The sequence below is a fragment of the Aptenodytes patagonicus genome, chromosome 2, assembly GCF_965638725.1.
Source record: "Aptenodytes patagonicus chromosome 2, bAptPat1.pri.cur, whole genome shotgun sequence".
Lineage (NCBI taxonomy): Eukaryota > Metazoa > Chordata > Aves > Sphenisciformes > Spheniscidae > Aptenodytes > Aptenodytes patagonicus.
The window spans coordinates 20219469-20241294 of NC_134950.1; the positions used below are offsets into that span (position 1 = coordinate 20219469).

General features: G+C 37.1%; 1 protein-coding gene across 2 annotated transcripts in view; it reads right to left on the minus strand.

Annotated features, from left to right (window-relative positions):
* Positions 1 to 21826, minus strand: part of EMC2 (ER membrane protein complex subunit 2) — a 45727-nt gene that overhangs the window by 23683 nt on the left and 218 nt on the right. Inside the window, exons 2-6 of one of the 2 annotated variants that reach the window (XM_076329232.1) lie at positions 21096 to 21162; positions 14941 to 15054; positions 11502 to 11566; positions 7067 to 7152; positions 4157 to 4214 (exon numbers count right to left, since the gene is read on the minus strand). In XM_076329232.1, the coding sequence (XP_076185347.1) occupies positions 4157 to 4214; positions 7067 to 7152; positions 11502 to 11566; positions 14941 to 15052 (321 nt within the window). In that variant the 5' untranslated portion in view covers positions 15053 to 15054; positions 21096 to 21162. The remainder of the gene's footprint in view (positions 1 to 4156; positions 4215 to 7066; positions 7153 to 11501; positions 11567 to 14940; positions 15055 to 21095; positions 21163 to 21826) is intronic. The other variant, XM_076329231.1, reaches the window with a different exon arrangement.

A 21826-nucleotide genomic window follows, 5' to 3' on the forward strand; every position in this document is an offset into this window, starting at 1 on the left:
TCCATTTGTAAGGTTCTTACGCAAGAGCTCCATTCCCAGAAATGAGGACTTAAGTATCAAATAGAAAATATGGATATATCAATTCCATGCAAATCTCCTACCGAATTTTACACAAGCAATCCATCCAAAACATGATCCCTAATGTAGTATCCAGAACACTAATAAAGATACTGAGAACACTGTGGAGATCATCTTACGATACAAAAATGCCTAGAGTTTGAATGTGGCATGACATCTCATACTACAAAATTCTATCAAAGTTTAGTCGTTGTATTATCTGAATTTACATAGGATACCGCCAAACAATAACTACTTACTTCAGAAGACTACCAGTCATTTTAAGGGCGTGCAGATTCTGGCATTTTTTAAGTAGCGTGGTTGAGCATTCAGCCTTATCTCCAGAAGGTATGAAGTGTACCTGGGTTTTCTTTAGTGAAAGAACAGAAATTCCATCTTGTAAAACTACAAGTTTGGTTACTTGCAGCATTCAAATGGTGTATGCCTTCACTATTAGAGCCGAAACAGTTACTGACAGAAGTAATACACACCAGGTACTACAGAGAATAAGAAATATTTCACCAGCAGGTCTCAAAGCTATTTACTGACAGCAGAAAATACAGTACCTCAAGGCAAAATGTGATTTTTTTTTTGGGGGGGGGGAGGGGGGGGGCAAGACTTTAATGTTAATACAAATCCCTCTGTTCTGATCTCCTACCCACCCTTCAAGCCACCTGCTGCACGGCTACATCTGACCTGACCTCTCCTGTTAACTAACCACCTAACCTTCCATTACCTGTCCCTCTCTCTTTTGGTCCTCACAGTTCTGCTTCCTTCTCTGTCTATTCAGTCCTTTCTGGATGGTTTTTTCCTTCTCCTGCTCATCGCTTGGGTGCGCCTCAGAAAAGAAAGGCGTCTCCCTACTTTCTGCCCCTCTTCCACAGCCCTACAGCCATGAGGAGCAACTGCAAGGAAGTCCTGCTTAGTCTCTGTAGCCTGGAATAGATCATGCTCAATACAATCGGGATTTTAAGAAGATGTATTTAATAAAAATTCCAGCAGTCTCTACTGAGAACATTAGGCGAAGATTTTCAAATGCCTGTAACTTAGCCAGTTTGGGTGTTTTTCTCATAGTATAATAAAAGCTGCATTCTACCAAGAGCTCTTTTCCTGTTGGTATCCAAGGCTTTCCTCCAAAGCAGAGCAGCATGAGGGCTTCTCAATGAAATACATTAACAGCAAAAACAAACAAAAAAGTCCTTTCTACCAACCCTGCTAAAAAACAAAACAAAACAAAACAATGTCCCGCCTTATTTTGTTCTGAGAAACAGACTAAGCATTTTATCTGAAGATCTACAAACAACTCAGCCACTGTTTGGCACCAGTATAAAGATTTTCAATTGGATACTACATTAAATTTCAATTAATAAAAAAGTCACTACAATGGAAAATGTTATGCAGCCTTAACAACAGAGTAATCCGCCAGCTACAACTCTAATAAGCCTTCATTTCAACGAAAATGGACAAGAATGGAAAAGGTTCCCATTCCTATCCTATTAAAATGCACACAAGTTGTGCTTTTCACAAGAGTCACATTTCATTCATTAATATTAAACTCTTCAGAGAAGAGACAGACTCTTGCTCAACGCCTACATGCTTTGAAAAATGAAACACAATCTCTGAAGTGACAACATTAACATTGCTCCATTGTCAAATGAGTCATCTTTTTCAGCAAGTAAGCTCATAGTGAGATAAAACATGGAGAGATTATCACCTTTTAAAAAGAGTACTTTGAATTCTATCCTAACAAATGAAATAGAATAATTACTGTTATCTTGATTTCAGTTTTGCATGCAACAAAACCTCATCCGAAAGTGTAAATGTCCGTTATATAATTTGAGTTCAAAGTTCACTTTTCATAATGGAAAAGTCTGTTAGGTGTCTAAAATAAATAATTTTTTGAAAAAGCTTTTTCCATGCTTCTATTTTAAACTGTCAGTCAATGCAAGTATGATTTTTACATGATTCGTGTGAACAAATGTCTGTGTTTCACTTACAGCACTTGCCAAAATGTTTAATGTATATAAGCAACTCCATGTGTCAGCAAACCAGAAGAAATCGCTATAAGGTAAGGTGAGTGCCAAGACAAACTCAACAACAGTTTATTTTTTAAAATCTTGAAATATTTATTTTCCTACAGCAGCCACATGTGTGCATGGAAATAATTAACAGGTAAAAGACACAAAGAAATCTGCACGTGACAATTTATCAAAACTTTCTATTTAACTTTCACTCTTCACATGCAAGGCCTAGTCAACCTATTCTATAGTTATATAGCAAGGAACCCTTGCTTTGCATTTAACACTCCACTTCTGTTCTCAGATCTTAAGAAATCAAATAGATCATGCAGCTGTTCTAATATTTACATCTTATGCTTCTAACTATTACCATTTTATGATCTTTATGATTTTGTTAAGGAGGAAATCCAAATTAGGTAACAGTCATGCATATTACTTATTTAAATATATCATTTTGTTTTATAAAACTATCCAACAAACCACTGAGATGACGTTAGCCCTGTTGAGACAGCTGAAGAGTAGAACTGCCAAAAATGCACACTTCAAAGATCTGTGGTCCACAAAAGTCATTGTAATACGGTGCTCCATCTTCCACTGGCCTCAGCAAAAGGTCCTAAAATGTGCACCTAGGTGACCTATTCTTGTGCCTTCACTGTGGATGGGTTCCATCTTGTTTTAACACGACTCTGAAGACTTAGTGTCTCTGAAACTCTTTGGGCCCTACACTGATAAAATCCACCAACATTTACTGCAGGCAGCTATGCACCTTGTACTCAAACTTCTACTCAAAAACTCTATAGACTTTCAAAGGACAACCGCAGATCACCTACATTTGTCTCGCAGAACACAGTTCAAGTAGTACTGTTGTAGGGAGAGCGAAAAATAAGAGTGAAGAATTAAAATAGTTCTTTTCACCCTTGCACAAAAAATAGGAGTTCTATCACTGCTAAAAGACACAGACTCTAATCTACCACTGTCATATGAGTGCTTAACTTGGTATTAACGTTTTCAGATGTGTTGCCTTGAAAATAATTTTCTGGTTTGGTGGTTTTGGGTGTTTTTTGGTGGTGGTGGTGTTTTTTGTTTTTTTTTTTTAATTTGTTTTGTGGGGGGGGGTTTAATGGTTTACTTAGTTTAAGTGATGGCACTTCATCTATACCCAGCTCTGGCATACCCTAGTTATCTGTGTTTCTGTGTGTTTTCCCCTTCTGAATAGCTGACCACATTAAATAAGATGACTGAAGAAAGGTAGAGATTCAAAACGCACCAAGGAAGGTTTACACGAGACTGCCAAAACATCTGCAATAGCCTAAGTATTACACCTACGTAAAAGTTTACCCAATAAAGAGAACCAGCTCCTCAAGACCAAGTAACACAGACAAACATATGCCCTCAAACAGACAGTGATTAATAATAATTAACTGACTCTGCAACATGTGATATAAAAATTTGAAACTCCATACTTTCTGCGTATTTCTAGTTTTATCCTTGTGGGGAAAAAAAAAAGCATGAAAATATATTGCCACAAGTTTCCCTAGACTTTCATTTTGGCATCTAATAGCTCAAGGTGGCTTACACAACCAGTATTCAGAAAATGCTTAGAAGACAAGTACAGTCTGTCTCAGATTTTTTTTTTATATGATTGTCAAGCTTTATAGCATTTTGATGCAAAAACTAGTAAAGTGTCCCAGACAATAAATCAAAATAACTGCTATTCAAGCACTACCTGAGTGTATTCATGCTTAATCTTTAAGCAAGATTAAGCATTAGGAAGACAGAAGACACATGGCAGGCTATATTGGTCCTTTAAATACTGAATATTCAGGGAAAATGGAAAAGCTGAAAGGCACAATCTAATAGTTATAATCCTGTCTTCTAAATTCACTGTTCAAGCATGTATTACATCACGCCTTCTCATCATGAAACAAATCTCATTTGTTCTAATGAAGGTAACAGGTTATAGGAAACTAAAGGAAACAAATACAGTAATACAGGCACACATTTTTTCATAGTGAAACCCACAAAATGTAATCACAATTACAAACAAACCACTGCAGTTCAGAAAAATCTTTTAAACTTACTGTGTTAGTTGAATCTTCTTGTAAAATTCTATCATATAACTGGATAGCATCATCATACCTGTTCAAAGAAAATATTCACATCTATTTCTGCTAAGAGAGAACTCCTGACTTTTTGACTGTCCTTGCAATAGTTAATAACCCTCCTGCACTTTTTATACCGAATATATTTAAGCAAACTATATTCATACAAAATTCTCTTGAGTGAGTGCTAAATATGAACAGCAGTATTTTATGTCACCAAGTTAAAAAAATACATGGTAATTGCTTCATGGAATACTGTTTCAGCAGCAACTTATAGATTTTACACCCAATTTCTTACTCGCCTGTCTGTTCTCTCTTTTTCTGTACCCAATAGAGCAAATTATCACATCCCAACTCTCCCTTTCACCTCTCCCAAGAAACAGAAACCCCAAAATTTGAAAGGCCATCCAAAATAATGACTTTTCACTTCGTTGTTGTAATTTAAAACTTCATGTAAGTTTTTTCTGTTATGATTTTATGAAGTATAAGCAGCCACATACAGTAAACTGGGGGGATTCACACAAGAGTCCACCCTTAGACTATACCATAAATCTGAAAGAAAATGTTTTCCACCATCACTACATAGGTTTTCTTAATTAATTCTGCTATTTAAAGTATGCTCGAAACAGGTTACTCCAGCTGCTATAAATGCTTTAAACCTTCTGGGAAACAGATCTGTGTGTTCAGCTAGTTATGTACATGACCCAAACTGGACAAATAATTCAATTCAAAACACATTTCACTACACAGCTGTTGTGCTATCACCACATAACTAGGGCATACTTTGTGTCTTCATGTATAGTTTGACAACCAGTTTTTCAGAGGTACTGCTGATTGATTTTGATGCTACACATCCCCCTCCCACCTTGGACACCCATTTACATACTCCCACTGCTCCCTAAGCACTGCTAACATTAGCATAGCTCAACTGTCCAGTCCAGTTACCATAAGGTATGAGAACAAATGTGAAAGGAAGCACAAAAGCATAAACAAATAGAAGGTGACTGCTACAGACTTGAGCAGACGTGCTGTAAAATGCTGTATTCATGTTCTCTGTTAGTTGCTACTTTATCAAATGTATTTTACAAGACTGAACATGATGGCCATAACCCCAGCTTTACAGGGTGAAGTTCCAGAATACTATTCTTTTGATTTGCAAGTGTCTACAGGGATGTCTCAGTCTACAGGCATGTTCTTCACTGTATCCTCTTCCTGCTGGGGAAGGCAGGATCCTTCCTAGATCCTAGAAGTCACTTGGACTTTCACAAGAAGCTCACTTCTTCAATTGAAAATATGATCCCTCCAGCCTAAGTCTCCCTAGGCTTCATTTATAGTCAGTGGAGAGAGACAGGCTTCTCCAGGGCATGGCTTAGAACACCTGCAGATGGGTTCCTGTTCAAGACCACCCAGAGCTGAAGCCCCTTTATTCTCTGACTTCTGGAGAAAATCTATGAAGCTGAAACCTCAGCTTTCATTAATGCCTCTGCTCCCCTGATATTCCAATCTCAAGGATCTAACTTGACGGAGACAATTTTTATAAGCGCTTTCAGAAAACTGTGGCTCAATAGCACTTCAGTGCTGAAACAACACATAATGTTTGTGCGGCAGTCATCTCCCACAAAGATCTGTTCCCATGCAATAACATCTTCAACGTAGTCACATAAGCCTAAACAGAATTATGATCTTTTGCACTTCTGAATAGGTTTCAGGAAGGGGGGAAATCTGCTGCCATTCTCTCACTGTCTTCCTACCCTATATCAAATGAAGACAGAAAGAGAGCTAAATTTAATGGAAATTCTTCATGAATGTGCATTTGATATAAAGTGAGTGTGAAATGTGGAACATCTAGTTGCCTCGAGACTGCTCCTGTGGCTGTGGAGTCCAGTTATCCACTCTTTTCAAGCCAAGCAATGGACATTCATTGGTGGCTCATATCAAATAACATTTTCAATGTTAATTTTGCAAGAATGTAATGGATGAAGTACATCTAAATAAATAATTTTGTTTAAAAAAGCATTTAGGGTTTACTTCTAAGTTCTAATTCCTTTGTACCAAGATGTCCCAAAGGCTCCAAATCTCACCAATTCTGTATGCAGAATGTGGCATGGAACAGATTTGCAAGCATTCAAAGTCACTGGAAGCTGGAAGTCCTTCTCAACACCCAAGACAAGCGCTTTAGAACAAAATGTTATCAAAGATGTATCCAAGGAGAAAGGTGGACAATAAAGGTCAACCTCAAGCCCTGAGGTAATTTGTCTTGTAAAGCTGTAACATTTTAAGCTGTTCATGATTTTAATAATTCCTGTTAAACTTAGTATGTTATAACACTTCTATAGGATATTTCAAAAAGCTCAGTCTGATTTTTAGGTTCTGTCATTCTATTCCATATGTTTTTTGAGTTGTTTCTATAACAAACTCTATAGATTTAATCCTTATTAAGTTCTGCTGGATTTATCCACACTCAGAAAACAAGGGAAAAGAACTACATCCTGCGGTAATTAGGAGCACAGGAGAACAATGAAGGCAAAAACACGCTGGCACTGATTTTCATATGCTGCTCTAGCTCTGTGAGATGAAACGTATACCTCACAGACTTCGCCAAAAAAGTGCCTAGTGTTTTACTGTATAATGACTTATGCTGTCGAGTAAGAGATCTTTTTAATCTATGAAGTCTGATGGGAAGATTGCAAAAATATAACACTGCATAGTACATGCAAAAATGCAATAAAAATGTCTAAATATTATACTATGATCATGCACACCATTATTTTCTGTAAAGAAACTGCCCAGCATTGCTTTGCCGTATTTTTATAGTGCCTGAATCTCTTTTTAAGAAAGAGCAAGCACCTTTCCAGACAGAAAGTACATTTTTTTAAATTCAGGTTTTACCTTTCCATAGCTTCAAATCGCATTCCAGTCAATCGTTTAACTCTGTGGCTCCCAGGAAACTGCCGCCTTAGTTCCTGAAGACAAAACTATACAAATAAAACCAAAAATACTATTATGAATATAATTATCTACACAGAAGCTGGAAGGAAAACAAAAAAGTCCTTGGCTGGTAATTCAACAACCTGAAATGGCACTTCTGAGTAAAAGCAAATACCAATTTTTGAAATAAGCAATAAAATGTATTGATAAAGAAAAGCTCAGAAACTGAAACTTTGTCTGTTAGAAGACTAATTCTAAGAAATATCTTCCATATAGGTCGTTAGATCGTCAGGCCTTCTTGGAAATAGTTATTTGTCTAGAAAATTAAACTAACCTACTAAAACAGTTCTGATACTATTAAAACTTGAAGTATACTTAGTTGCCTCATAATAACACAAGACAGTAAAAAACAAAATAAAGACGGTAAGAGCTTATGTGATACTTCTTTAATAAATGGATATCTCACAATGGAACAAACTATGCTAATACTATGCTCTGTGTTTATTTTTAAAATAAAACTTTGAAATCCAAAGCAAATGTTTGTCACTGGCTTGGGTTGAGCCTCCTGGCAGAAAAGGCATAGCTTCTGACTCCTGAAATCAATGAGACACCTGGGCTGGATAAAAGGAATTCATCACAGGCAGATTCCTCCGGATGAGGAAAAAGGATGTTTGGTAGAGGGACTGAGTCACAACTTCCCCAGAGCAAACTAACTCTAACCATATCATGAATGTGGCTAGATAGCATTGCAATATTTGTAGCTGTCTCATTATGGTGGGAGGCAGGACAGTCCCCAGGCTCTCAAAAAGACCAGTGGTTTGAATCACATTAAAAGCTACAGACAGAACCCTCCTTCTCCAGGCATTTTTTTATACAGCTCAGCTTATAAACTTGTTCTTCAGCCCTAAGGTTCTAGCAGAGGCCTATCTACTTAATCTGTTCCATCTCACCACGTCCACTGGTCAAAGGAAAAATACAGAAGCAAATCAGTAAAAATTAGCAAGTTCCCTCTCTGTTTCTGTAGATAAACAGGTTGCTAGAGCACAGCAAAGAGAAATAGTCACATCTCTCTCAGGTGCAAAAAAATAGAGAAGGAAGAGAGAAAGGAAACAGTAATCAAAGAAGTAATGCTCAGCCTCAAGTAAGCACAGAATTATTTTCACCATGATCATCTTAGTTTCCAATGAACCAAGGTCTCAACAATGCAATTTCACATAGCAAGACTCAGGATTAGTAAAGAAACAGTTTACTGGCACTCTGAGCGATGTCTAGGTGAACCGTTGCTGCTCTGGACAACAAATTGTCATAAAAAACTACATGTACTTAGCAGCACATTACATGAGGTCTGAACTAATCTGTGAACATTCTTAAGAGACAGGAAAACTTATATAAAACTCCAGAAAAGCAGTTTCACTCCAGCTTTTGTACAACCTTCTAGATTTTAAAAAGAACTTTTGCAGACAATAAATTCACCCTGTGGCCCAGTGATCTGGGAATCCCAAAGGACAGTGATTTTCAGTATAAAAACATGAGCTGCTTTCCTCCAATAAAATTTTTACATGTCAAAAATTGTAGCATTTGCAATAATACTAAACTCCACAATCTGCAGATGGACTTTTACATCTAGAAAAATGCCACTGACAGTATAAAAAAAGCTGATGAAGTAGCACTCAAGTGCAGGAGTCGTACAAAATCAGAATTATTCATATTAGATCTGACTACATGATCATTATCCAACCGACTACAGCAGCCAGAAGGCCAAAATAAACTCCTGTAGATTAAGACATCAGACACAATAAAGTGGCATGAAAAGTTGTGAGACAGTCATGAACAATTCACTGCAACACTTTCAAAAACAGAAGTGCATGAATAAACTGCACTACCTATATCTTCAAAATGTTCTGGACACAGCAGCGCTGAATGTCCTCTTTTTAAATTTAACCTGTAATCCCCATAATCCCCAATGTTATTGAGGACTGGTTCTACACTATGTCAATAAGCTACTTTCGAGATTCTCTCAGAAACTCAGCAGTTACAATGGCAAATCTCATTTGTATGGGAAACTTTAATTTGCAGTTAACTTGCTTTCTGATTTTTTTAATCACATAGGTTTTTAATTTTAAAGGTCTGACAAAGGCAAAGAAATGTAAACCTGGACTTCAGCACGTAAAACACCGGTAGTGCAAGTGCCTGCCAACAGTAGCTGATTTCACTAATACAGGCGTACGAAAGAACTGGCTGATTGCAGTAGGGGCATGCATTATGCATAGTCATTTTGTGCAGGACAGAGAGTATAGCAGTAATAAAAAGAAAAAAGAAAAAGAAAAAACAGTCAGATAAATGACTCTGAAAACCATCTCAGCCTCCTCATTTGGAGCAGATGAGACCTATCCCCCTAAGCAAAATGCATCACAGCTGTCAAAAGCTCACTGCTAAAAAACTGAAGTTCCAAAGCTGTTTGTCTACTTTGGGGCTACAGCTGTAGCAAAAAACCACCTATGATGTTGACTTGTTTGAATTAACTACTTCTTTATTATAAATCAATCAAATTTAAAAAAAAATAAAAAAACCCCTAAGTTTCCCTCTAAGCTTTTAACTTCCTTTCTGAGCTGCGTATGAAATGTTGCACTCCCTCATCTCAAGCAATATTCCTTAAAGGGCACAGAAACTGAAATTTAAAATCCCTGCCAGGGTTAGTAAAAACAAATAGTGTTTCACAACTGATCTTTCAACGCTGGCTCCCTCAACAATTTTGTAAAAGTCTTCCTGAAAAGACCCTGAAAATAAAGACCAAAACTGTTTTAGATATACATCAGAAAACAGAAATACATTTATTTAAACAGTAAGTCTATTTGGTTTTGTTTAAACAGACAGCCACACTACAACAGTATTTTCTTCTGAGGAACAAAAGAAAGGGAAGTTCAGTGGGTTCACGACAAGTTCAGCGTGTTGTGCTGTGTTTTCCAGCATACTCCATTTTACCATATACATATGGGATGCAAGATAAACTTGTCTAGTTCTGCCTACTTTCAAATTGCCCTTCACCCAACTACATCCTCTAGTCTGACCTCTTGTATATCACAGACCATTAAGTTTCACCCAAATGACATCACATGAAGCTCAAAGACTTTATGGGGTATTTTGCCATCTGACAGAGAACAAGGCACTGGAAGAGTAATCCCCATGAAAGACCCGGACTCCTGAAAATATCTTTCTTTCTACTTAGAGTAAGCTCGAGCTTGCTGGCTTTCAGGGCACAAGACAAGCTCATGGCTTTTTTCACCAGCGTTTTGTGAAAGAGGGATGAAAAGATTATTAAAATTTGCCTGCAAAACACACTCGTGCCTTTTTCAGTTGCTGCCTTTAAAGGATTAGCTAAGCTTGGTTGGGTTTTTTTGTTTGTTTCGGTGTTTCTTCATTTTTAATCTAGTGAACAGGTGTTACAGTTCTAAATAAACTCATTTTATCTTAATTGTTATTTGTATAATTCAAATAAATTTGCATACAAATTGGCTAAACCCAAATATCCATTAACAATATTTTTATCAAGAATCACTGAATAATTTGGATTGCAAGGGACCTTCAGAGGTCACCTGCTCCAAATCCCCACTCAAAACAGAGCCAGCTTCCAAGTGAGTGCAGGGCCATATCCCAATCCATTTCTGAACATCTCCAAAGGAGATTCTACAGCTTCTCTGTGCCACTTGTCCCAAAGTGTTCACTAACCCCACTGTTAAAAACTTTTCCCTAATATCTAATTGGAATTTCCTTTGTTGCAGTTTACGTCTCTCACACTTGTCTTTTGCTGCACATCTACAAAAATCTGTCTCCACCTTCTTTATACCATCCCATTAGTACAGATTCAAAGATAGCAATAAAACCCCTTCTTAGCTTTCTCAAGACTTAACAAACCCAGATCTCTCAGCCTTTCCTTACACATTATGCAGTCCAGCTCCTTATTCATCTTGAAGACTTCATCAGTATGTCAATGACTTTCTTTGATGATAGCCAACATGACATATAATACGATATGCATGACAGGACATTTTACCTCAAAACATTCAAAAAACCAGTATAATTTGAGAGTTTTTCAATAAACAAACACTCTCTGTACAATTTGGCAACGTCAATATTATTCTTGACATTCAGCCCATACCAGAGTAGCTGTAAATATTTTCATGGCTATTGGAAGAGACATGATCTGTCTAAACAAAAGTTACACATTAGAGAAGGTGGGTGGAGGCAGTTTCTTCCCAGCAGTGTGTTTCTCGATAGATATTCTACAAGTCCAAGCTATGGAGTACAGAATATCCTGTAACTGTCCAAAGAACTATCTGGAAGAGATACCCAGGAAGAAAACTTAAGGTTTGAGGGAAAAGTCAACTTGAAAACTTACCAATGCCAAATCATCTCGACTGCAGTCCAGGGCAGCAATCATCACCTGTTCATATATTATCCAAACTGGACACAAAAGAGACATTAAATACAGATAATTGATTTTTTTTAAGATAATGGGAAACACCTACAATGTAAATAAGATTAATGAATTCTGTATGTGTATTTTTCCCCTTCTACTCCTGTGGATCACTACTGAAACAGGGACATTTAAAAAAACTGCTGGAATTAATTAAAAACGCATTTAAGCAATTTTATTGCTTTTAGTAACAAAGTACCTTTTGACATCTTGAAAGGCAAAAAAGCTCTAATTCTCTGCTTTTCCTAACATTATAGCTGCAGTCTTCTAAACAGATCCCCATTAGGACTTGCTCTCTGATGAGACCTGAAGAACAGCCATTTCTGCTAGAAAGAAACCAAGTTTCCCTTAACTGTTTCACTGCTGAAAGTCCTACAAATGTTGTCTTCTTCCTAGATTTGAACGATTTCTCTAAATCAGTAACAGATTACATTATCTCTGTTGTAGGCCTACTGAGGTCTTGAACATAAAGAACTTAACAGCATAGCTACACAAGTTGCAGAAAAGAGAGGATATAGTAGAGGGAAACATTTAATGTGAGTATTAGAAGTACTAAGTGTTTTGAACTCATGTAAATCCAATCAGGTGCACCCAATATTTCACAGAACTGAAACAGAAGCAAATGTCTTCCAAAATAAAAATATAAGATAAAAATAAAATATAAAATAAAAATAACAGAGGCCCTCTCATTTTTAAAAATAGTTTCTATGATACGAATTTCCAATATTTCTTGCTAAGTATACAAAAGAAGAGAAACAGGCATTAATTTGCCTGTAACCCCTCTTCCTCATTAGAACTATTTATAAGACACATATTCTATTTTTATTATATAATGTATACATTTTTTCCATGAATGTAAAAATACATACATACAGACAAAATACAGATAACATAACCATGATATAAATTATATATTATATTTAAAAAACAGAATCTAAACACAAGAATAAGATGCTTTTATAGTTTATGAAATTGCTCTCCCCATTCGATCAAACCTCTACTTCGATACTCTAACTCTAGCACAGGTTAGTGTCAGATATTAGGTAAGAGAACACTTGTAAAAGAATCAAGTATCCAGTCCAGAGGGACGTGTTTTTCTGATCTGTACTAGGGCTTTCTTGTTCAAGCTTAAAAAAAAAAAAAAAAAAAAAAAATCCAAAAAACGCCAAAGGTGGTCTTCCTCTACCTTGAAGTCCAACTCTATAGCTTTGGACTACTGATTGTCCATAAGAAAATCCGAACTTTTCATTAAAATCATTATGTGGATAATGGTATCCCCACCCCTTAGACTGAATATTCAATAAGTTATTTTTATTTTAAAAACACTAATAATGATAAAAATCTTTTTTTTCTCCCAATTACATTGGATGTCTTCTACCTGAGGAGGCAAGTTACAGAGAAACCCAAATAATCTACCCCACTGCATTCATTAGTTTCCCTTCTATATGCATTCTGAAATTAGCCATTGTAATATCCAGGTATTTTCTGAAAACACGTGAAGCAAAAAGACTAACATCCATCATATACAACTCATTCACCTTCTGTGACTACCCAAGAAAGAATTCTAGGTCTACTATAGGTGTTTGGGGTTTTTTTGGTTCTTGTTTTTTGTTTGTTTGTTTTTAAAACTGTATACAGTTGCTATTCTGATACTACTTTAAAAAAAAAAATAAACAGAATGCAAATATGTAAATAAATTTCAGATACTTCTATGCATTTGCTAAAAACCTCAGGAACATTGCAGCTAATTTACCTAATGAATCCTGAATGCCAAGTTTACAAAAGAACAAAGTACATCTATCTTGAAAGGAGGACAAACTCAGCACTGACAAGAAAGGAATGACTCAGCCTGTATTATTGAGAACAATGTTTCAGAAAGGCATCGGTAAGATCTGAGAGTAGTATCAAGCTCCTCAACAATTTCTTATTAAAATACAGTTCTCAAATTACTAGCAACATGGTAAGAAGAAAGTAAAATCAAGGTTAGTTCTCAGAGTTCTTCTAAAGCAGAGGGAACCTACGACAACTCTCTTGCAGGTGGGTGTATTAAGCCTACCCGTGCAGTCTTAAAACAAGCATGTTCCTCATGGTTACAGTGCAAGACCCCCTCACAGTGCAGTATCTTCTTCAAGCACTGAATCTCCAAACGCACTTCATGACTCACTGCTATGCATAGAGGTGTCTTCCATACGTGATACTTTGGGTAGATGATCCATGTATTTATATCCAAAAAAGCACAACATTTGCAGTGGCCAAGTTCCTTACAACAGAAAGAACTCTAGAACAGAATTAGAGCTCGGAGGGTGCAAGACAGAACCATAGCAAAGCATCGATATAAAACAAATCCTATCTGCAGAACCCCAAACTCAATACTGAAAGATTCCTCACCTGACAAGAAAGGGAGGCAAAGTGTCTTTCTAAAATGACTATGTGGATTTTAATTCCTGGAACACTGTATGAAGTCGGGTATTTGAAATTAAAGTTAACTTACTAAACTAACTGAACAAGGTAACTAACTGAACAAAATCCTATCAAATACTGTAACTTTTATTAGTAAATACAATGCACTACTGTGGCTATATAACAGCAGTTAATAAAATTAAAGAACTACAAGAGAAGTGTATTAAAGAATGTCTATATTAAATCACCTGAAATTAGGGAAAAATAAGAAAGAATGAACATCAAAATAAAAACCTGTATGAGATTAATATGCAAACCTATACAATCTTGATAGCATTTTGTTATATTTTTTTTTATTTTATGCTTATAGTGAAGAGTGCTATCGTATTGTGATGTTTCTGATCAATTCTCTTTTAGTATGAAATGTTATATCCAAGCTTCTGTCTACTGATATTAGTATAAGGTAGTTAAAATCCCCTGAAAATAATAATTTCATGAATAGTGGAAACTTAGACTTACCTTCAACTATAATATCACAAATGTAATGTTAGAATAAAAACAGAGTATCAGTTCCTGCAGTATGTATAACTTGATTAAGGACTAGCTTTCTCTGTTATAAAAAGACACTTTTCTATTTTTGCCGTGGTGTTGCAGAACAGAAAATCAGTCAAATGACAGCTAGATAACAGTTTCACGCTAAGTTTTCACATAATGGTCTTAGTACTAATCTAGCAAACTAACAGTTCTAGTAAGTAATTTTTCCATCTGTTTTCACTGCAGCCCATACTTGAAAAATAAATAAAAGCTAGGAATTCTGGCAGCCTATTAGGCTAAGAAAGTAATATATATTTCATCAACATCAGCAGATACAGAAAGGCAACACAGAAGTACAAAATAGAGGCTGAAAAGAGAAAACAAAATCAGATAATGGAAGTTTTAAAAATAATGATTGTTTACTTACTGTCATCTCCAAGTTTAGATGCATATTCATTAATTAACTCTTCTCCAACATCCACTATCTGTTCACTGTTTCGGTAGTTTTCTTCCCTCCATTTCCTCATTTTATCACGCATATCTGAGGGCAAAGGGGAGAAAAAAATAAAAAGAAAATATTGAGATTTCCAGATAGTAATGGAATTTGAATTTTATTTCTGGAAAATATGCATATGAAAAATGGGTTTAGAGAGCAATAGATGTAAAAAAAGTGACTTCTACTAATATTAGAAAACTACCAGAGAACAGATTGGTGTATCAGACCTCTGAAACCGTGTCACACAAACCGTACTCATGCTCTCATGCTCTAATATAATCAATTCAACTTTTAAGTTTGCAGTCTCTCAGGTTAGTAACATATGCAGTAAAAAAACCTTATACCTAGTTATCCAATAAATAATAGAATTTAACGGACATTACCCATGGTTAGGAAAAATAGGCTACAAGAGATTTCTCCCAAGTAGTTTCACACATTTACAAACAGTACTAAAACTGCATTTCTGCTCCAGGTGAATAAATTTTCACTTGAAGTATTAGAAAAACTACGATAACTCAATCACTGCTCACATTTATCAGTGTAAGCAAAATGCTGTGAACTTCCACTCTAAAAAGAATCTACACGCTCCTACAGAAAGGAGCCTCGAGAAAGGCAGACATGGAAGTGAAGGCTTTCTACACCAGGGAAGTGCCCAAAAGTATAAAAATTGTCACTGTTTATCTAGGTAAGATAGAAAAGACAGTTTATTTTAGCATTAGGATTTTTGTTTCAAGAGTACATTTACTATGAATCAGATCTCCAAGAGAGCAGGCATACATATGAAGTCAGCTAGAGAGCACTACCTAGCCTAGGTTTTATTTATCCTCTGGGTCAGGCAATTGCTAAGAATGTGATTTTATATACACATATACATTTATAGACATGTAGATGTTCCATATACAAGAACAAATTTTGAGGAAACTTACGGAAAATAGTTTTCATTAATAGATAGTGGCTTTACTAATATGAAGGTACCATGACAAGTGTTGCCAATATTTTTTTTAAACTTTACAACAGCTGGAAAAACAAACACAATGATAGATCTAAATGCTGTCAGTTTTTCTTGCACTTCAAAATGCATAGTTAACATAACAGACAGTAAAAATTAAGCACTGAACTTTCTTCCATCTACCTGAAGTGATCTCGGATCGCTCATAAGACTGTTACTGTGCTACATTTTGTATTTTGAAATTCAACCAAAACCACCACAGGGTTACATTTCATATGCATGGGTAAAATTAAATGGTTCTAGACACATGATGGTCCCTGGAAATTCAAAGTTAGACAGCAAGAATGTCAGAGAACACAAACATTCACAAAAGCTGACAAGCTAAATCCATAAAAATAAATAAGCTGTCTGATTTCTACCTACTCATTTACTTGGAAATTATCAATGCCTCCATTCCAGCGTGATTCCAAATGGAATAGTGTCTGAATTATGTATAACAGAACGCACGTCTACCATTCATCACCCAAATACAGCATTTACAGTGATGGAAAAAAACTGCAGGACAGAGAACAGCGTGTCAGCTGATGACCGAAAAACAAAGTAGAAATAAATGTTCTCATTCATGTGACTCTATCGAGAGGCTCGTTAGTTTTAGAAATACTGAATTTTAAGTAAAAGGTAGAAGAAAGAAAATGCTAAAAACGGCAGTAAAACTTACGCAAGGCTTTTTATAATGTTGTCAAACAATGAATTTTTTACTATGAAAGCTAACGAAAGAGTCAGCCAGTAATAATTTAACTCTTGGAAGCAAATCTACATACAGCACGTAATACAAGGCTGGGTGGTAGCAATTGGGGATTTTAGAAAAAAAAAAATTGTTAAAGAAATGTCTAGTTTTAATTACAATTACTCCTGTCACGTATATAGGCTGGTCCCGAGCAACTGACACATTTGTTTTAGTCTTACTCTTAAATTAGCAAGCTTTGCTCATGTAAATCAAAACATTACAAGTTCAAAGGAGCAGACGCACTTGCCACAATGTTTGTTGTTCCCTAAAAACATGCAAGCAGTCTACAGGAAGCCAAAAGAAATAACCTGTTTTATTTTTGTGTCTGTTAAGGCGTCAGTTAATTTGGCCTAAGCAACCAGATATGAAGTAATCCTCTTATAATTACTTACACTTCGATTGTTTAGAGGGATCATAGTTTTCAAGCCCTCGATATCTAAAAGCACCTGATGAAATGAAGGAAGTTACCCCTATTAGTAGAGACATACACTGCATACTGCAAAACATTACCTTGACGTTTAACAACTGCTACCACCAGCAGTCACTCAGGGATCCCATAACCATTATACTTCTACAGCTCATTTGAGTATTGTTCTTCTGTTACAGACACCAAATCTTCCACCGCACCTCAGCTCCAGCCACTCTCATCTTACAAAATATGAATCAAACCAAAACACCCACAAATCCACCAATTCAACAGCTGACCTAAAGGCACAGGGAGTGTAATGGCCTGGCAACTGCTCTCTGCGGGTCTCCAGACCCCTATCCTTACCCGGACGCCTAACCGGTACTGTGCAGGTGCAGGCAAAGGCAGCTCAGCTGGGCACTGCGGATGCTGCCTTTAACCGCAGCAACTCAGCTTGCAAAGTGGCCTCAACTAAAATCCCAGCATCTCACCTTTGCCTGTTGTAATCCCATAAATTCATATATAAAATACAGAGTAAACTGATCTGTCCCTTTGATGACAACTAAAAATTAGGAATACCTAAAAGCAAACAAACACAGCACGGAACACAACAAAAACACCACACCAACATTTAATTGCACACAAATTATGACAGAGGTAAAATGTTAGACTGTTTTCTATTTCCTCAAGTCTTTCCATACAAAGTAAATGTGAATTCAGTTTCTAAGTCGTAGGAAGGAACCAATTTTGTCATCTAAAGTGGACTCTAACGACTAGAGACGCTAAAGATAGAAGTGTTCACTTTTAAAATTCATTTGGGATTTTCTTTGTTATATATGATGTTCCCCGATACATACATTTGCAAGAAAATGGCCTTGCATATATACACTGTTAAATTTCATCTGATAAAGCATTTTATATTTTCAAAAATTACAAAGAATTCCTTGAAAAAAGTGTCACATGAACATGTAACAAAAACTCGTAGTACACCACTACTTAAGCAGCGCCATTTTTAACACAGAAAATGGCAATACTAATTCAACGATACAGAAAACTTAAGTAATTTAAGCAACAGTCATCATGAGCTATTCAAAATCTTCCAAAATGTTCTTTTCACTTGTTTTCAATTTATATGAAAAGAAATCTAGTTTAGAGAATATGCCATCCCTTTCTCTTTTTGGTTTTGATATCCAGTGAAGAAGAATTATCGACTGGAACAAGAATTGCCATGACAGCATTCAAAGATCTCCAGAAAGCCCGTCTATCACTTGCCAAAAGTCACTGCTTCATTCTAGCTGGGTTTGAGATGTTAACGCTATTATCCTTCTGTGCAAGGTAGAGAAATAAAAGAAACCCTAGTTTATTTTGTCCAATTCTGACAATATGTCAGATGAATTTTCTGTGAAAGCCAATTGTCATTTTATTAGTTCTTGACTATCACGACTGCTTCTTATTTGCAGATCACACTAATTTTGCACATGCAAGCTAACTTGTGTGCTATAACACCTGCTCCTAAAATGAAGTTATTCAGGTGTATTTTTCTTTTTTTTTTCTTAAGTATTTCCACTCACGGGCCAAATTAATCTTTAATGTACCACTGAAACTATGTTAAATATTTATGAACAGTCTCCATAAAGTTCTACATGGCTTAGGAGGCTCCTGTAAGAGTCTCCACATCACCAGTTACGACTGACGTGCTAAACTACTACATCATGCTTCTTTGTCAGACTTGCAATTCTTGGCTCCCTGTCACTCCACGTAGTTTCTAATTCTTGTAAATATGCAGGAAGCAGGAAAGAGAATGCCATTTTCTACAGGATAATTAGCAACAGTGGCAAAAAAAGGAGCGACATATCACCTTAGTCTCAAATAAGCTGTAAAATATATGATGCGTGTCCACATATAAGCATTTCTTTTAATACAATAGCACCCTGAAACTACGTTTGGATCATCTAAGTCCACTGATCAAGATCCTGAAGTTAAATGAGAGGTTTTCCTGCTCCACAGGTTTAAAAATACACTTTAAAGCTCAAGACACAGCTGCAGACAAAGTAAAGAAGAAATAAAGACAACATCTCCAACAGTAGAAATCAGAGTTATTTTCAGTTATCTTTCCTAACCAACTGTGCAATGCATTCACCTAACGTACAATTTAATCACTGTTTAAACTCCCACCTTTGTCCCAAAGAACCTGAGTGAAAAAGCAAAGCAAGGTACAAACTGTATTTCATCTGCCTCATGTTATTCTTCTTCCCTAACCTCCAATCACAGTTTCATCTTCGAGCAATATGTAAGTAAAAAGCATCTTGTTTAGAAAAGACTGAGTATATAAAGGACATTTTTCAGATTAATACCAACCATACACCTGCTTTCATAGAAATTAAGTGTTTTAGACAAATTCAAGATGAGCTACATTCAATTCCTAGAGCTGTGTTCAAGTTCTTCGCTAGGGACTAGGTCCCAACGCTGCTGGGATCACCTCCCTCACGAAAAGCCTCACTGCACCAGGGATCTGTTAAAGTACACATGGAGTAGAGAGAACAGCCTTTGCATGGTCCGTTGCAAGAATCTGTTCATTTTTACTTTACTTTTCATCTCTTAAAATAGAGGGAAAAAATACAGAATTTTTTAAATGTGTGCTTCTAAAGCACAGACAGCTGCTTGTACCAACACAAGTCTTCAAGGTTTTCCCCTACACTCCAAGTCTTTCATTTGGACATAAACCGGAGGATATCAACTTAGAAGTTGGTATGACAAAACACCCCAGCTAGTCCCCAAAAATTTCCTGTTTAGCACACCCCTACGCAAAACCATGCGCCTAGCACAATGCCACAAATGTCAATCAAAACTCTTGGAAACAGAACATGGAGGTTATTTCCAAGTGTAGGATGCTTACCTTACTATGAATTAGCCAAGTCCAAAAGCAGTAAGCTTAAGCATCCCATACCTAGCCTTTACATTAGAGCATAAAGACACCAACTCTGCAGTACTCTCAGCCAAAACAATCTAGGGCTAAATGTACAGAAACATATCCACAGCGCATGTTACCTCCCCTGTGAAAAATCTCATTTCTCTTTCCAATCACTGCCACCTGAGAACAACAGGAGGAAACAAAAATCCCTAAATCTCTGCTTTTTGCAACAATTTCTGTTCAAGCAAAATAAAAACTAGAAAAGTTCTTTACACAGCTGTTTTAAGAGCAACTTTTGGGAAAGCCTAACAATAACACTAGTAATGCTCCATACAACTTCCCTTCCCGTATAGTGGCCTGCCTGCTCTCTAGCCAAGCTGAGCTCCACAACCGCTATACCTTCTCACAAGAGATATAAAAGAACAGGTAACCAATCTTTTCCCAAAGTGCTAAATTAGTCTAACGACATCATGGTGATGCAACCAAATATCAGAGCAAACTACCTATAAACCGACCACCAGACACACTGGCAAGAAAGCCCTCTTCTTCATCCTTAATCATTCAGTTACAGCACTATTTTCTTCAATAACAGCTAAAATATTTTCTGAGATTAATGCAATTTGAGCTGAGAATGGAGTATTTCAAATTCCATTCTGTTTTGGAGTCCTCTAGAAAAAGGTGCAGGAAAGACAGCATGGGCGCTATTTCTGATGGGCAAGCTACTAACATCTGCTAAAATACATCCCATGCAATGTTTCTCCTCTTATCCCCATCCTAGAAAACCGAACTAATCAATAATCTATGCTCAGGGAATTATTCTATTGCTCAATTATTTCTTCACAGATTAGCAATAAATAAATAAAAAAATAAAGATCACAGAGCTTCTTTCTACATTATCTTCTCTACTGTATAATGTTTGCAATGTATTGGACCACCTAGCTAAAGGTTCCCCCTTTATGGCCAAAATTATGAAGCAGCATTAATTTATTCCTGACAGGAGACTGTAATGGGCTCAAGTACAGTATGAACTCACATTTGAACACCTACTGCTTATGACAGAAGAACCATTCAGAACGCCAGGTAAACCACAAAAAGTATTGCTATAAAAAAAAAAAAAAATCATTGTGATCAAACAGGTATGAAAGCTACAAAGACCTGGGGAGCAGGATTTTCAGAAACTTTTATGTCACTTCAGAGCTTCTGGGAGTTCCTCCACAAATGCTTATCATCAAGTTTTAGGAAAAGATCAGGTAATTTTCAGGCGTTCCAAAAGGTGAACTGAGACACAAACCGCTGACCCAGCCAAGGAGCCATTTTTTCCTGTAAGTGCTGTATTAGTATTTTGGGGCAGTTGGGAAGCAGTGGGAAGAACGCCAAACACTGTCCTCTGGGGAAACGGGGGTCCGTCCCCACAAAGCGGTGGCAGCGGCTGGAGGGCCCCCGCCGGTACCGACGCCGGGGGAGGGCATCCCAGCAGGGAAGCTCACCCCGCCGCACACCGGGGACAGACACGGGGCCCTCTCTGCTCTCCGGGCGGTTACAAGCCGGCGGGAGGGCTGGGTGAGCGCCGCCGCCCGCCCAGGGGGTAACCACAGGCCGCCAACTCCGCTTCTCAGGCAACACCGCCTCGCTCGTGTCGGCCACCCACAGCCCGAGGAGCCCGGCAACTGCCAGAACCGCCGGCCCCCTCGCCCTAATCTCCTGTGCCGCCCCCCGGCCCCATCTGGGTACCGCCACCGCCCGGCACCGGCTGCCGGGGCACAG